Source organism: Coturnix japonica, chromosome Z (genome assembly GCF_054131305.1).
Source record: "Coturnix japonica strain WE chromosome Z, WE-NBRP24, whole genome shotgun sequence".
Lineage (NCBI taxonomy): Eukaryota > Metazoa > Chordata > Aves > Galliformes > Phasianidae > Coturnix > Coturnix japonica.
Window position 1 is genome coordinate 29,320,133 of NC_140702.1, and position 16,551 is coordinate 29,336,683.

The 16,551-nt window shown below is 42.7% G+C and overlaps 1 protein-coding gene across 3 annotated transcripts in view; it reads left to right on the top strand.

Moving 5' to 3' along the window:
* Positions 1–5,825: 5,825 nt before the first annotated feature.
* The window catches only part of LOC107306401 (neuronal acetylcholine receptor subunit alpha-7-like), a 62,012-nt gene continuing 51,286 nt past the window's right edge, over positions 5,826–16,551 (top strand). The window contains exon 1 of one of the 3 annotated variants that reach the window (XM_085529648.1): positions 5,826–6,327. Coding sequence is in view for 1 of the 3 variants with exons in the window: in XM_015849523.3 (XP_015705009.1) it covers positions 6,249–6,327 (79 nt within the window). In the remaining 2 variants the exon portion in view is untranslated. Of the gene's footprint in view, positions 6,333–16,551 lie in introns of all 3 variants that reach the window. The other 2 variants (XM_015849523.3, XM_085529647.1) reach the window with 2 other exon arrangements.

Sequence of the window (16,551 nt, forward strand, 5' to 3'; positions counted from 1 at the left end):
TGAAGTGCTACAGGGAAACTCAAGAAGAGGAAGGAAATGATTTATCCTCTGAGGCCTCACAAAAAGAACCAGTCTGGAGGCCCTTCTGTATTTGACAGATATTGAAGTCACAGAACAGAGAACAAAAAAGGTTGGAAAAATCCCTCTCCAGGGAAATGCGGCCTGCTCTGAAGAGCCTGCTGGAAAGACACAGTGGGACAAGGAGAGGAGTCACTCAGATTTGCCTGCTTTGTGGCTGGACTTGGACTTGAATGGACAAAACTAGACTATGAGGGAGGGAGGAAAAAGAATTAGGAAGGGAATTAAGCAATTCTCAGGGGCCCTGAAGCTACACCCGCCTCCCTCACGCATGCGCAGTGCTGCTTTCTCTGCGAGCCGCTCGTTAGGCCGTGCCCGCACGGGGGCGCTGTTGCGGCGTGGAGGTGACGAGGAGGGAATGGCGGGGCCTTAGCGCAGGGGCAGAGAGGGCCCAGACAGCTGTCAGCCCAAGTGTTCTTGCTTCTCCCTTGTGGGGGAAAGACAGAGCGAAGGCTTACAGGTAGGATGCTCAGCCTATAGGGAGAAGTGCTGAACACCTGACAGGTGCGTTACTCCTCTTCCAATAGCCACAGAGTCATTTACAGGTCCAGGGGCAGATGTGCCTGGAGCACAGAGGGAAGGTGTTGCTCTAAACTTGTGAGGGTCTTAATGCTGTATTTCTCTCTTGTGATAGTGTAGGGGTGTTTTGTCTGGGCTCAGGATGCTCCCAACGCTGTGCATTGCCTTTTCCTTGGACACCCAAGTTAAGGCAGAGCCTCCCTGCTCTCCCCAGCTGCAGCACAGGGGCTCTCAGGGGGCTCAGCTGGCAGCTAATGGCATGTAATTAAGAGACCAGTAAGTAGCTTTGATTCTGTTTGCAAGCCATGTGTCTTACCTTAAGCAGTCTTACCTTGAGAGAGGAGTCAGAAAGCTGCCCTGGGGAGTGGCAGCACAGCTAACATCATTTACTGGAGTGGCATTAAAGGCTGTGGTTGCCCATAGGAGAACACATGCTCTGGCTTGTAACCATGTGTGACTCTTCATGTTGTTGCTGCTATATTGCTTGACTTGGTAAAGGAGAGCCTTCAAATAATGAAGTTTGTTCCAAACACCAGGTTTGTTTCAATTTCCCACACTTCCAGTGGTAAACTCTCAAGAACCAGATCTGGTATCTTTATGCACAAGCACAGCCCCTGATTTCACAAGGGTTGACCCCAAAATATGGGTTGCCGTAGGCTGCTTCTGTCCTGGGATATGTAATCACTGAGAAAAAGGAATAGGTGAAGAAGCAAGAGATGAAAGCAAGTGAAATTAGTCAGCTGAATAACTGAGAGCATATCTGTTTGCCGACTTACTGTTCTGGCAAAATACCTGTAATAAGTGTTGAAATAAGCCACAGATTCATGCCATCATCAGGAGGCATTTGCCAGCCTCCTTGGAAGGGGATTGCTGCAAATTTACACTGTTAGCTGCATTAAGTACTTTTATGGTCAGTTATGATGTGTGAGGAAGGAAACACGGTTTTGTTTGAAGTGGTAGTAGATGCCAGTTATGCTTATGGACTCTCCACTGGATGAATGGTGAGCATGTTTCTCTTGGAGTAGCAAAAATCCATTTTTTTCCACCTTCATTAGCAGCACTGCAATTGCTCAGTGTGTCATGTTACCGAGTAGTGCCTTCCCTCCAGATGCTGATGTCTGGAAACATGGTATGATCCATCCCAACATTGGACTGAATATGTGGTTTTGCTTCCCTTCCCTTTTTCTTCCCTTTCCCTTCCTTTTCCCTTTCCCTTTCCCTTTCCCTTTCCCTTTCCCTTTCCCTTTCCCTTCCCAGCAGCCTAGTGGAAATGGATTTAGTCTCCATCTGTCTCTGGATCTGTCCCCTAAACGTAGTGATTTTCCCCTCCTGAGGAGTTGCTACTACTGTGGCATTCTTGTGTAACTGATGAGCCTGCAACATGTTGAAACTTGGTTTTAAATAGTCCTATGAAAAAAACAAAGCTACCCATCTGGTACATTAGCCCACAGGCAGAGCGAGCGTCCTCCCCTGTCCTGACTCTTGCACTTTACAGGCATTTTGTGTTTAGCTGGTGCTGCATGTACGTAATTGTGACTAAAACTAAACACAGGCTGTCAAAGCAAGTGATTTTGCCTCAAGGGAAGCAAGTAATAAGTCAAGTTTTACAGTTTTTTAGTTATGACTTCTGAAAATGACTATGTGGAAGGCTGCCTTTCTGCAGCACCATCAGCCTTTCCTTTGGCCTTTTCATTTGCCTTCCACCTTGCAGCCTGCAGATTATCCATACTGGCAGAACTTCTTAGAACCAAGAGATGGGACACTTGAAAACATCTCACAGAGTAATGGGAAATTGTCAGGAAGTCCCTGCATTAGGCTCAGCACAAGGAAGGATGGAAGTTTCTGAAGTTTCTGATCATGAAGTGGTTTACAACAAACAGCAATCTAATTAGGCCTGTGTTTACTTTAAAAATTATTGGAGGAAGACCAACGTGAAACTACAGCGGGTAAAATAATTGAGGCTGAGCTAATAGGAAGCAATTAGTTACCCCTAGTTTTACTGACATGACTTTCTGGGTTTGCTTTACAATGAGGGTCAGCAGTGACTTTCATGTCTGTGAGTGTTGTCTACAGCCTTTTGTTTGTGTTTGCCTGACAACTTTCTGCATAGCTTACCAATACGGTAATACTGTAATTGCCTACTATATAAAACTAGATACTCACAGACATCTTTGACAGGGACATTGACGCATTCAGATGTAAGGATACCCAGCACCAGGATCCCAGTGTCTCTGGGCTAAGTGAAACTAACTTGTATGTGGATTAAGGAAACACAGGACCTGTGAAGAAATCTTAAATTTCTTTAGAGAGGGCAGAAGTCTGTGGCTGAATAGAGATGAGGACAGGAGCAGTGGAGCAACATGATGGATTGGAGCAGCTGGAGCTGAAGTGTCCACCCAACTACTCTGCTTTCTATTCCTGCCTACCTGCTGCACAACAGGAATCTGAATTCGTTTGCAAGTGTGTAAACAAATGCAGCCAGAGAGAAAATGGCAATGAGATAGATAGATAACCAATCCAGATAGATAACCTGTGAATCACAGAGAGGATTGAGGTCCACTCTGACTAGGCATTCCTGTATTTAAAAATAAATTAAACACTTCTGCATATACTGTTGTCTTGATTTCAGGGCCTGCATTTATGTTTTACTCTTTTCCAAATACACTTGTCCTCTGCCATGCATTCAAAGACGTCTTCACTATTACCCTGAAAGACTGCAGAGTGTGCTTTATTAACCTTTGTCTCAGCATCATTTCCACCATTAGCATCCCCTTGCTAGCTGTGCTGTAACATGCAGCTGCACATGCATGGCACCACAGTGGCACCATTTCTGTCCTCTTTCTCCTAGACTAAAGATGTTCAATTACAGACAGTGAGCCATTCCTCTATGCGCATAGAGCAGATGTAGATGCTTCAGCTTCATGTGCACCCATGCTGCTCCCTGTAATCTATGCCTGCCCAACCCAGTGGGATAAACACCTGGGCTGGTTCTACGTGTCACATCCCATGTGGCAGCCCTCAATCTTCAGGACAGGCTGCTTATGGCACTGTTGGGGAGGCTGCTTCATCATAGCATAGGGTGCAGTGCTAGAGGCTTCACTTCTGGCACTGTCAAATGATACAGCTGCTTCTCTCTTTGCTGCTCTCTTATCACAAATTTTCATGCTGCTTTTCTGCTTATTTTCAGGTCAACTCCTTGTGTCAGAAGTCTTGTCTGTGATTCATTCGTTACCAATTAATGCAGCTAATGGTCATCTTCCTCTTTAACATTATCACTTTGTGGTTTCTCAGAACCTGGGACTTCACAGCGCAGTTTAGTGAGTTCCATTCACATACACTCAAATTATACCCCTTTCTAATCAGAAGTTACTATCCATGCCATTTCACAAAGGGATAAGTGTGTGCATCCTCACAGCTCTCTGTTACTGTTGCATGTTATCTGATCCTTAATCGCATATTCTGCAGTACTGACATGTTGCTCCTCCCCCACAGTCTTTGAAGTCCATACTATTACCTTCCCCATGAGTGGCACTAACAAGCCTTCAAGACTCACTTAATGCTGCTTCTTCACCTGTTGTAAGAGCAATTTTTTTGCAGACTGCATCTCTTTACTTGTCATGATGTGGTTGAGGATTGCTTCTCCATACCATTGCAAAAGTTTATTTATCCTACTGTAAATCTCTCATTGGAGTTAACCTGTTTAATCATTTCCTTCAAACAATGCACTCCCTCATTCCCCCTTTGCTGCACTGAGGCCAGTGTTTGGTTCTCTGTATTTATTTTTTTATATACAATAGTGAACAGTCTGTCTTCTCTTTCTAGACAAAGTGTACCCTAGGAATGTGTTTTGATTCATTTCAGAAGAACTTCTGAGCAAATCCTGAAGATTATTGTTGGGAACATATCAGAGTATTTTGTGTAATCTACTATGTCTGCTTTTCAGAGCATACTTTATTATCTTTGAACTATCTGGACAAAACCAGATAGTTGAGGTGGCCCTCACAAAATGTGACAGTTTCAATTTTTGTATGTCTCAGCATCAAATACCCTTGTGCAAGAGTACTGTCCTATAGCACCAGATGGCATTACAGAATTAACACCTCATCCATCCCCACATATTACTTTTGTCCTCAACTTCATGTGCAGCATGACAGAAGTGACTGCAGTGAACAAAAAGCAGCTACTCTGATTCCTGAGGAGATATCCAGGCTTGGCAGGAGTTGTCTCACGAAATTCCAGCTTTAACCTGGCTCCTGCCAGGTCATAAATGGTACAATTTGCATTACGGTGTTGGGTGCTGGTCTCCATATCCCTGTCAGATCCTACTCAAAGACAGAGCCATATTGCTAGATACTTTCTGTCTGGAGTTTCTCTATGAGCTCTGCTTAGTGGAAGAAAAGAGGGCAGAGTGCTAACAGACAGCTAAATGTGAGGGTGCTACAATTCTTTTCACCCAGCCAGCACTAAGTACAGAAGATGTAGCCCCTTTCCCCTCTGCCTGTGTCCCAGTGGTACACAACTCAAAGCTGGGCAAGCACAGAGACTGAGTGTGTGCCTGGGAGGGACTCATTGCGCCTGGGGACTGAGGTTGTGTTTTGAAGGGAAACGTGGCAAGAACCCAAGCTGAAAAGTCCATTGGCTAAAACTGGCAGAAAAAATTCAGGACATCCCTCCTGCCCCTGGACAGAGACGATGCCTGTTGAAATCCAGCACAGACTACAGGCTGGCAAAATTGCCCAAATCCTACATGATGTTTCTGTGTTCAGACATTGTTTTCAGTGAAAGACAAGTAGGTGACTGTGCAGAAGATGTAAAAACAATGAAAAAAAACATTTCAATGTCATTAATTGTATTCACACATTTTTCTTGCCTTGCCTCTGTCTGTCTGGTGAATTGAGTGGAGTGGGGAGGCAGAGCGACTGAGATGGGGAGCCCAAGGTGTTTGCAGAATTTCCAGCTGCAAAGCAATCAGCAGTGGATGGTGAAGGGGGAACGAGGACAACTACCTGCCTTTTGTGTAAGTGCTTACAGGAAGGGGTACACTGAGGAGGGCATGAGACTGACCAGGGTGATGTTCTCAGCTTGTGTGTCTGGGCTACCTCTCCTGGGAGAGGGCAGAGGAATTGCAGGGAGATGATGCTACAGGTGTGTACTTCAAGGTACACAGGCAGTTGAGAGAAAACAGAGGGGAACACAAACTCATTTTTCTAGGAAGCAGCTCTAGAGGCACTCGAGCACAAGCACTGGAAGCACTGCAGACGTGCTGTCTCGAGTTAGGTACAATCTGTGGAGATGTGGAAAGCATCTCCCTGGCAGCAGTGCCCCCCCTCTGTGCAGCACACACACAGCTGTGTACGAGGATTGCAGGCATTTGCTTCTGATCAAGGAAAGGCTTAGAGTGCCTGGGACTCACAGTCCCAGGTTAAGTAGCTAGCCCCTTTGTGTTTGGATTTACTGAGCCAGCATTGAGCTGATTTGGCTTCTGGGGACTGGAGAAGCACACAAGAAAATGCACTTCTCTCTCCTGGTGGGGAGCTGGTTTGGTGCCTTATTACTGTAATTGCCAAATCCATCAGTCACTGCAGATTCTCCCTTGGACTTCATCTTCTTCTACCCTCTGCTCAGGAAAGGATAGGCAGCCAGTTTGGACAATGCTTACTGAAAAGTGCTTGGGATTTTTCTATTCTGGACTGTGTCTCTGGGCATCCTTGTTCCTGTCTTTCTTTAAAGGTAAGGTAAGCTCGTATGTGGTTGTCCATCTTTATTATTTTCCCCCTAGACACCAGACACCCACCCCAACTCTGTTTACAGGTCTCTTATCTGTGTGTAGTTTAAACTTCATCAGAACCCAATACTGAAGTTGAGGGGAGTTTTGTAATCAGTTTGCCTAAGTCTGTGGATCTGAGAACCTTCTCTCAAGAAAGGAAGAGTTGTAATTTTCTTAATGAGAGCCGAGCTGTTTTCACACTCTGCGAGATAAATTGAAATGATTGCATTTGAGGACAGAGGTGTTCTTTCTTTTTTAAATTTTCATTATTTATTTATTTATTTATTTATTTATTTATTTTGGTGGAGAATGAGAAACTGAGGCTGTAGAGGATGGCTGTGAGAACCCTGTAGGTATGCTGCTGAAGGAATGTTTTTCTACAAAGAAAATAACTGTCAGGAGAAAAAATTCAACTGTTACTTTGTGTGCATGATTTGGTAAGACTTGCTGCTGCGTAAGCACATGAATTTACTATTCGTAATTTAATGTTTTTCTCTTCTACCTTTTAGTTTGTTTCAGTAAGAATCTTTCCAGACAGTAATGGGTGTAAGCTGGGAATATCTAATAAAAATAGTAATGGGCTCCTGCAGGCTGAGGTGTCACCTGTGACCAACCTGTCTGCTGAAGTTTCAGCATGTTACAAGTAATACCTGTGTTCCAAAACACAAAGGATTGCAAATGATAGAGATTTTTGAAGTAGGAAAAGGAAGCTGAATCCATAGTTTTTAAAGATGCTCAGGTCTCTACACAAAATATGCTTTTTTCAGTCTCCCCTGTCGCTTTTTATATGAAGCATGCATGCCTGGAACAAATGTGGATTTTAAAACTGAGTGTTGCAGTGTGTCAGACCGTGTCATGCTGTCCATGGCTTCTGCATAGAGAAAGGGAGATTGTCTTTTTAAAGCAGAGAATGTAGTTCCTGTGCTTCAGAAGTGCAGTAGCACAGGAGAATTACCTGTATGTGATGTTGTGCTTCAGATAATTCCTCACTGAGTCTGCAAAACAACTGAATTTCACTGTTACAGCTCCACATTTCAGCTGCCTGATGCGGCAGTGGCATTTCAGAAAATGTCCCTCCACCTTGCTAAGTTAAGGGACTTGCTGCCTTTGTAAGACATTTCTGTGCTACTTCAGAGCTGAGCTAAAACCCAAATGATGGCTGCTAGTTATTGATTACAGGCACTCAAAATATGTCCTTTCAAATAGTAAGTGATCACTAATTCACCAAGGAGGATGTTCAGTTTCTGTTGAGTAGCACTTGAAGACTCAAGATGCTTTTATAAATAATTGAGAGGATTTTTTATTAGGTGCTTTTACCGTAAGTTTACAAGTATGTACTTTTACAGATAACTGCTAATACAGCATAAAATGAACCTCTAATGAAGATGGGCCATTTTTACTCTCTGCACAATGGATGTGTCTGTTTTCTTCAATAAAAAGAAAAACCACAGCAATTGGGCAGTTGGGGCAGAAGAAAAAAGAGAATTGAGATGATCTTAGCATATCAGTAGTAAAGCCTTTTAAGTAGTGAACTTCAGATGAACTCCCACAGGACTGCTCAATGCGTGGAAGTTGCAGCAAGCCTGTCATAATTAACATCACTCTCAGGTACTGTTGGGTTGTTTCAACAGGGTTCAGAGTAGTAGTAGTTTCTCATGACTGAAAGCTTCTGGAGAGCCAGCTGATAGGCAGGTTGCAAAAATGACTAGGAAAAATAATGGCAAGATGCAGCAATTACAGAAGCAACAAAAATCACTAGAACTCGGTCTTTTTTTGTTTTGTTTTGTTTTCACAGTCCTTTCCATGACTTTCTGCTTCAGCAGCTTCATCCCGCTGCTGGGAGCCCTGACAGATGTGCCCTTCTTGTTAGGTCATTGCACCCCTTCTTCCCAAAATGCCTGCAGCTAGTGATGCTTTTTTTGGGCTAGATGACCTAGTGAAGATAGACAAACTGGTTATCAGCTTCCTTAGATCACAAATTACTTTTCTCGTAGCCAGATGTCCCTTCCAGGCCCTATGCAGAGTCTGAAAGAACATCTGGAGGATGGAAGTATTCTGTGAATCCAGTGGATACATAGCAGTCTCAAAAGGAATGTCTGGAAAACACTGCTCCAGGGAAGGATGGTAAGGAAGGGATGAGAACCATACCTACTGCTTGCCTTGTGCATGATGCCGTCTGAAAGCTGGGATACAGAAGACTTGCAATGGAGTTCTCCCAGGATATATGTTCCATTGACCACACTGAGACCTAGTCTCCCCAGGGAGTGTTACCTTCAGCTCAGTATGCAGTCCTCTGCTGGGTTTAGACATCCAAGTTAAACACACACTTTGCTGAATATCAAGCTGAAAATCTTCAGCTCACCCATGTATTCTAATTACTCTAATTACTATTTTATGCACATCCTTTTGTTGTTGTTGTTCTAAAGGAAGGCCACTTACTGCCACGTGCCACACACACAGCAGAGTCAGACCTCCTAATTTCTGTGCTCTGTGCAGGCTGACATCAGGGCCTTAGTCTGACCATGTGATTTTGTAAAATCCAGCCAAGGTAAAGTCAAGGTAAGGACAGAGCTCCTCCTTGCAGTCCTGAGGGAATAGAAGGGCTAAGCAATATGTGACACATCCTGTGGCAGGGAATGCTGCAAACAAGCTCAACACGTGAAGGACAGAAATGATTAAATAATCCATCGTGACTTGTTTTGCACCAGTTGAGTAAAACAGCTTTTGTTTGGCTCACTTACTATAGAATTGAATTCCTATGTTACATTCATTTCATGCTTTCTCACAGTTTTACAGTCTTAGAAGAGCTGTGCTGATCACATCAGAGCGCAGCTGGTGATCTGTGGAAGCGAATCCTCACTAGGACACTGGTTTTGGTTCACTTCCATGCAAGCAGGTGCTGTTTCTGCAGCAGCAAAATCATTGTCAAGACAGTCCCAAAAGGCCAGGTTCTGCTGCCAGACTACAGTTTCTTTACTGCAAGCTAGCTAGTGACAGGAGTTTAGAGATTTCTGTAGCAGAAAGAATCAAGGCTGGTATTTGAGTACTTATCTGTGCAGTCTAAACTTTGGGGCACCTTAATTGCATAGGACTGTTGGAACTGCAGTGAGCTGTGGAGATCAGATTGGTTTGGTCCAAAGAGACTGTTAAGTAGATGCTAGAAGTCCTATGTCTTCACAGAATACCTTTTCATGGCAATTTGGGTGATCAGTGGAATGGCTTCAACTTCTGATCTCATAAATGTTTGCAGATCGGAACCAGATATTCAAGTCAGATAATCTGTAGTCTTTGACAATCTTCATTTGAAGGTTAAATGTCATGTTTAGCCCAGTTCTTCCAAGCTGATCCTCTCTGAGCTGTGTCACTCCACTGGTAGATATATTATACAAAAGTCAATAATGCAATTGGCAGTTAAAATAGGAATTAAATGATTCTGATCACTCTGAATGCTGAGTGTGCAAAGAGATGACACACACATGGGTTCAGACAAGACTGAATGTACTGCTTGTGGCACAACTCCATCGGTTAGGTGTTGCTCTTCTCTGTGATGAGGAATGCTGAAGAAGAGGTACAGATCAACACATTTACAGTAGATAAGCAGAGCTTTAGGCAAATCTGTGAGTTATGGTCTGCAACAGTTGCAGATGGGGTGGTGCCTCTGGAGCCTTCAACCATGATGCGGCATCGGGAGACATCCAGTGGTCTCAGAACTGAATTCTGTGCCCAACATTCAGGTTCTAAAGGTGACTCTGTTTTTTTTTTTTTGTTTGTTTCTCTCTGTTTTGTTCTCTTAACAGAGGTATAGAAGAGGATGATTTAGCAATGGCAGTAAAAGACTGGATAGTTTTGTCAGGAATTTGTCCAAGCACAGGAAGATAGAGGTACTTAATGTCTGTGTAGTGGGTACAGTAAGCAGCATCATCCCTTTTCACACTGCAGGAAGATAACTCTTCCAAGAGTCTAAGAAAGGAGTTACATTAGTCACAAGGCAGGATATTTAAACATGATGGCTGTGATTTTCAAGGGAACAGAAGTACTGAAATGCCATCTGATTTCACTGTGATCTGAACGAAGGTTTAATGCAGTATTTTAGCTATATGTTGTAATTGAGAGAGAGAGAAAATTTTCCTAGTTCTAGAGTGTGATTAAAGTAGATCAGAACCTTTGCTTCACTCATGGTATGGTTGTTCAGAGACAGCTAATGTCTGCATAATATAATTAAGGAAGGAGTAAAGCTACCTTAGATTTGTAGGGCTAGCAATGGTGATCAGCAGCACCCAAGAGAGTGAATGAGGTAGACAGGAGTTTATTGCTGGTGTGGGACACACTCTTGAGCAAATATAGCTCAAAGAAAGAGTGTTGTTTATCAAATACTTGTACTGTCATCCAGGACAAGAGAGACTCTGGTCCCTTTCTTTGTCAAAAATGTATTTGTGGCTGCTGGAGTAAGTGAGGATTTGGTCTCTGGAGTGGTAGACTTCTGGATCATAAACTTATAGAATAATTCAGCTGAAAGGGATCTGTAGAGTTTGCTCTGTCCAGTACCTCTTCTCAGAGCAGGAACAGCACAGTGGGATTAATTCTGGTGTGATCAGACTGGGAAGATCTCCAAAAAGTCATGGTCTCTCTTATGTTGAGCATCTTTCAGAGGAAAAAGACTGCGCTGATCTCTTGGAAATGAAATGGATGTGATTTCTGCCTAGTTGGTGATGTACCTGAGCACCTTGTAGGAGAGTCTGGCTCCTTATCACAGAACCATAGAATCACAGAATTGCAGGGTTTGGAAGGGGCCTCAAAGGATTGAATCCAATTCCCCTGCTAAAGCAGGTACCCTACAACAGGTTGCACAGGAAGGTATGCAGATGGGTCTTGAATATCTCCATAGAAGGAGGCTCCAATCCCAGGTATGTGTACAGAATCAGAAAACACGTTGAGAGCAGCCCTGTGGAGAAGGACATGAGTGTTCTGGTGGACAAAAAAATGGACATGAGCTAGCAGTGTGTGCTTGCAGCCCAGAAGTTCAGTAGTATCCTGGGATGCATCAACAGAGGAGTGGTTGACAGGGTGAGAGAGGGATTATCACCCTCTGCACTGCCGTTGTGAGACTCCATCTGTAGTACTACATCCACATCTGGGGCCCCCAACATAGAAGAGATGTAGGACTCCTGGAACATGTACCAAGGAGGGCCACAAAAATGATCAAATGGCTGGAGCACCCAGCTCTGAGGAAAGGTTGAGGGAACTGGACTTGCTCAGCCTGGAGAAGGTTCAGAGGAGATGGAACTGCAGCCTTCCAGTACTTGAAGGGAGCTTATAAGAGAGACTGGGAGAATGGTCTGATAGTAGTAGGAAAAGCGGAAATGGCTTTAAACTAAAAGAAGGGAAATTTAGATTAGATATTAGGAAAAAAGTCTTTACTCAGATGGTGATGAGGCACTGGCACCAGCTGCCAAAGCTGTGGGTATCCCATTCCTGAAGCTGTTCAAGGCCAGGTTGGATGGGGCCTTGGGCAGCCTCATATGGTGGATGGCACCCTTGCCCATGGAGTGCAGTCGGAATTAGATGATCTTTAAGATCCCTTCCAATCTAAGCCATTCTATTATTCTTTGACTCCACAGTTCTGTGATATCCATAAAATTTTAATTAGCCTACCCCAGCCCTAAAAGAAGTGTTAGCCATGCTCGTAAGCTACAAGATCCTTACAAACATCTTGTGAATTGTATTATTTCCCTCCTCAGTCCAGGTTACCTTCCTAGACTTCTCACAGATTTGGTATTAGTGCTTGTGGTCATCATTGCGTATTCATTTCTCCTCTCATCTCTTGTCCATTTTAGTTAGTAACACTTTCCCACCCAGTATCTGCTCAAAGTCTACTAAAAGACAGAGGTCTGACATCCACTGAGACCTTCTAGTTGATATTACAATACAAAGCTCATGTTCCTCACATGCTAATTAGAGACAACTCCAGTCTAAAGAACTTTGTTATGTGTACAAAACTACTTGAAGTCTTTGTGCAAATGGGACGTACATGTAGATTATTCCAGCAGACTTCCCAGATTCAGTGTTTATTTTTCTGTATGGAATGAGGCTTTCTCCCCTCCTACCCTTAAACTCTGCATGCTGATTGACCATTTCAAGAGCAGGAAGCAAAAGACATGCTTTTCTAATGTAGCTTAACTGCTACACTGTAGTATACTCTGCAGGAACATTTTGTTCAGGGTCCAGGGCTTCTTCTAAGGTATTCTTCAAAGTTACAGGGTCCCCAGCTTCCACTAATTCAATCATTCCATCTGTTAGATTAACATCTGTCTGCATGTTGCCAAAAATGCCAGTGGGAGGTCAGAAGGATTAAGAAAAGACAGAAGAACTGGGAAAACGTGTGAGGAAAAGTGCCATTCAACCCCAGAGGACATCCTCCAAGCTGGGCAAATCATTTTGCCTTTGGGTTTAAATGCTCTAGCAGACTCAGGAAGTCTGAACACAAGGCAACATGGGGCAACTTTCTGCTTTTCAGGCTAGGTTTGGTCTCTCGGAGACCCAAGCGACACAAGATCTGAAGGTGTCTGCTATCTTATCACAAGACGATGGCCACGCACCACACGGACATACACATTTTTTCTCATTTGCACCGACATAATTCATAGAATCATATTAGGGTTTGGATTGGCAATGACCCCAAGGATCATCAAATTCTAACCCTCCTGCCACAGGAGCTTTAGACTGAAGTTACCCAGGCTGCTGATTGAACAGAGTAAAATCATGCCAAAACCAGGCTCCCCAGGTCATCATTGCCTAGGAGTACCTCATTTTTGTGTAAAAATCTTTATTCCTCTTAATTGGGATCTGAGTCTGTCAGCCAATGCAGTTTTGAGCATTGTAGTTTTGAGCAATGCAGCCATGTATTTCATATTCCCACTGATTCCAACAAAACCAGGACATGAGAAAAACAAACAAACAAACAAAATGCATTTACCATCCTGAAAACAGAAATCAATGTTAACAAGCACATATGTCACTGAGACCTGGTGACATTCAGAATGACATGCAGAACAGCTGCATGCTTCATGATACAGACTGAGTTCTGCCACTTGGTATGCCCCAAATCAAATCTGTCTGAATCAGCCAAACTAAACAACTTTTAATGATTTTGTATGTCCTAGGTCAGATCTCTACAGATCTTTGTTTTGTTCATCACAAGCCTAATTTGTTAGGAGTTAACCATTTCCCTGGTCAAGAGTCTTCAACAGGAATAAATTCAGACTCCCTGTTGGGAATTTTTGTGCCTGTATTTACAGCTCCCTTTGTGTTTGAAGACCTGGATCACCAAAGCTTGGAAAGATGCATTTTCCTATTTCCCAGTTAAAGTATGGAGCACAGACAAGGATGAAAAATGATCTGCTGTTCAAGATGCTGTCAAAATTCTCAGCAGCAAAACCCAAATCCCTTTTGCAGGGCTCTGCCAACAGGTTTCTTGTCATCTATCATTTGTGTTTCTGACACAAGAAAGAGAAGCTTGCAATTTTCTTTAGATTTCCAGGTCTTACGGTTGTGCATCAGTGCCCTCCCTGTTCCTCTCAAACATTGCAGCCCACTTGCTCACAGGCCACAGACAAGGACTGAACAACATAGGAAGAGGATACAGCAGTTATTATGCCCTTGCCTTTTGCATCCTCAGTCTCTCTGGTGCTTTGTTTTATTTGCAAGTACAGTTTGCTGATTGACAGGGCAGAAGTTCAACATTAATTTCCTAAATCTGAGAAAACCTAGTTGAACAGAGGTGTAATAATGATTGCAGGTATCAAAGCAGATAAACAAGTCTGGTAAAGGCTCAGAAGATGACAGTTAAGAAGACAGATTATTTTTTCCTAAACTCAATGCAGATATGTGCAGAGGTGAAAGGTTGTGACAAGCTGCCCTGTAAACCAGTGTGGGCGAGGAATTCCCACTCCAGTCTGCTGGTGACCGTGTCCCCTGTGCCTCACTTTTGCCATATGATTTTATGTCTTTCCATGGGCCTCTGTCACTGCTTCTCCCCACAGATCCTGGGATGGGTGACAGGAGTCATCCCACACAACCACAACTCCTCTAATGTGTTTTACGGGGGAGGGTGGAGGGTGGATTCCCACCCCCGACCTTTGCCTCCATGTTATTGCATGGAGATGGTGTAAACTAGCATCTCTGTAAAAATTCTGTGTTTCTATTTCTTTTTCTTTTTTTTCTTTTTCTTTTTCTTTTTTTTTTTTTTTTTTTTTTCTGTGTGCCTGCATCCAGTTACGTTTCTAATCTGGAGCAATGAGATAGTTCTGATAACTAGCAAACATTTGAGAGGTATTCCACTGTTAATATCTTAATGCATGTCTCTTCGTCTTACACGCATATCTCAGCCTTTAAAACATCTGCACCAAGCCATCAGGACCTCTGCAAAAATAATCCTGTCCTTTCATTATATAATGGCCTATATACTCTTTTTAGCTTGTTGTCATGTGCCTGAAGTCTTTGAGTTGAAACCTTTCCTCACATACCCTTTAATACCCTTCTCTTCTGCGAGCTCTTTATCTGGTAGAAAGGAACAGAAATGACCAGTGTCAGGAAGAACAGGTCTTTTTTGCCTCAGAAAACATGGCATTTCTCACATTCCTCTGGGCATCTAATGAATTTTGAATGTAAGATACAAAAATAATCTGCATAGTGAAAGCTGAAGATAAGAGACAAAGATTACCCAGAAGGGATGCAGATTAAAAAGTTTTAAATGAAGGATGTATTCAAATACACAGTGCTCACACACACACATGGGGCTGAGGCAGCTGATACCATTCCATTGTCTTGTGTGCAAGTACTCTTCCCTGAAGGTGTGATGGTGTGCATTTTAAATCAAAGGGCATTGAAAGAAATAATGCTTTTGCAGCCACAGATGAAAGCTAAAATGCTGCACATAAGAACAAAAGCGGATGGGACACATCTGTGTCTCTGGGGATTAAGTGACATATGGTAACAACATGCTTTACATTCTCAGAAATTGGGAAAATATACAAAATAAGGCGAGTGCTTTTTAATAGTTACCAAAGCAGTGTAACCATACTACATTTAAGTGTTGTTGCCATTCCAATTATTAATGCCAGTGAAGTCACCTGTGAAATAACTTGCTTTTAATCCGCTCCTATTACTTCCCTCATAATTCATTGTTGTATGTACTTTGTATCATCCTGTGATAATTCTATTTGCTTTCCTGCAGGAATAGCTAAAATCCCTGAAAGCACACAGCGATAAACTAAAAAGAAAATAAAAACTGAAATGCTCTGGAAGAATCTGCAGTTTGTTAGGAAAATACTTGAAAATTCCAGGAGCTAACTCTGCTGTTCAAGGGTTTTCCTAATGGCTTTTGCTGTGTAAATGTTCCAGTCACACTCATATATTAGGTACAATAATACAATTAAATAGAAAAATACCTACCAGTATAACAACACTGGTTGTCATAAAGTCCAGAACTCCATCAGTTTTATTTTGTAAAACAGTAAAAACCAAAGCTAACAGAAACACTCCTCCCTTCCCCCAAGAAAAAAGGGAATGTGGCAAAAAACATTACACAAAGAGGAAAATACTAAAAAATAAATAAATAAAAATAAAAAAGTGAAATACCTGCAGAAAATATAAGAAGAGTAAATAAATACCACAAGCACAGTATTTCTGCAGGTTGGGACCTTTTCTGAAGCAGTAGTTTTTGAACACGTAATCAGCCAGGAATATGCTGTTGATTTTAGCAGCTGTGCTTATGCAAATGCTTCTTTGAATGGTTTTTCAAAAAGATAAGAAAAAGGCATGCTTTGTAACTCAGAAACGCATCGGCATGCAGATGCATCAATAAAAATGGCATAGGAAGAATAGGATGTTTGAACTGAAAATGCTTTAGGTACAAATAGCTCCCATAGTCCAACATGAATAAAGCAGTAGCTCAGGACTGTGCCAAGAGAAATGAGCAACAGTCAGAAAGAGTTCAGCTAGAAGCTGGCTCAATGCAGACAAAAATATATATATAATCAAGAGATTATCAAAATAAATCCAGGGAACAACATTAACAAGAGTAGGAGTGATCAATAAATAGGATGGCTCAGAACAGCTTGGAAATCCCTGTACTTCTGTCTACCGTCCTATTAATATTTCATTATTTAGTTGCTCTGCACAACAAGACA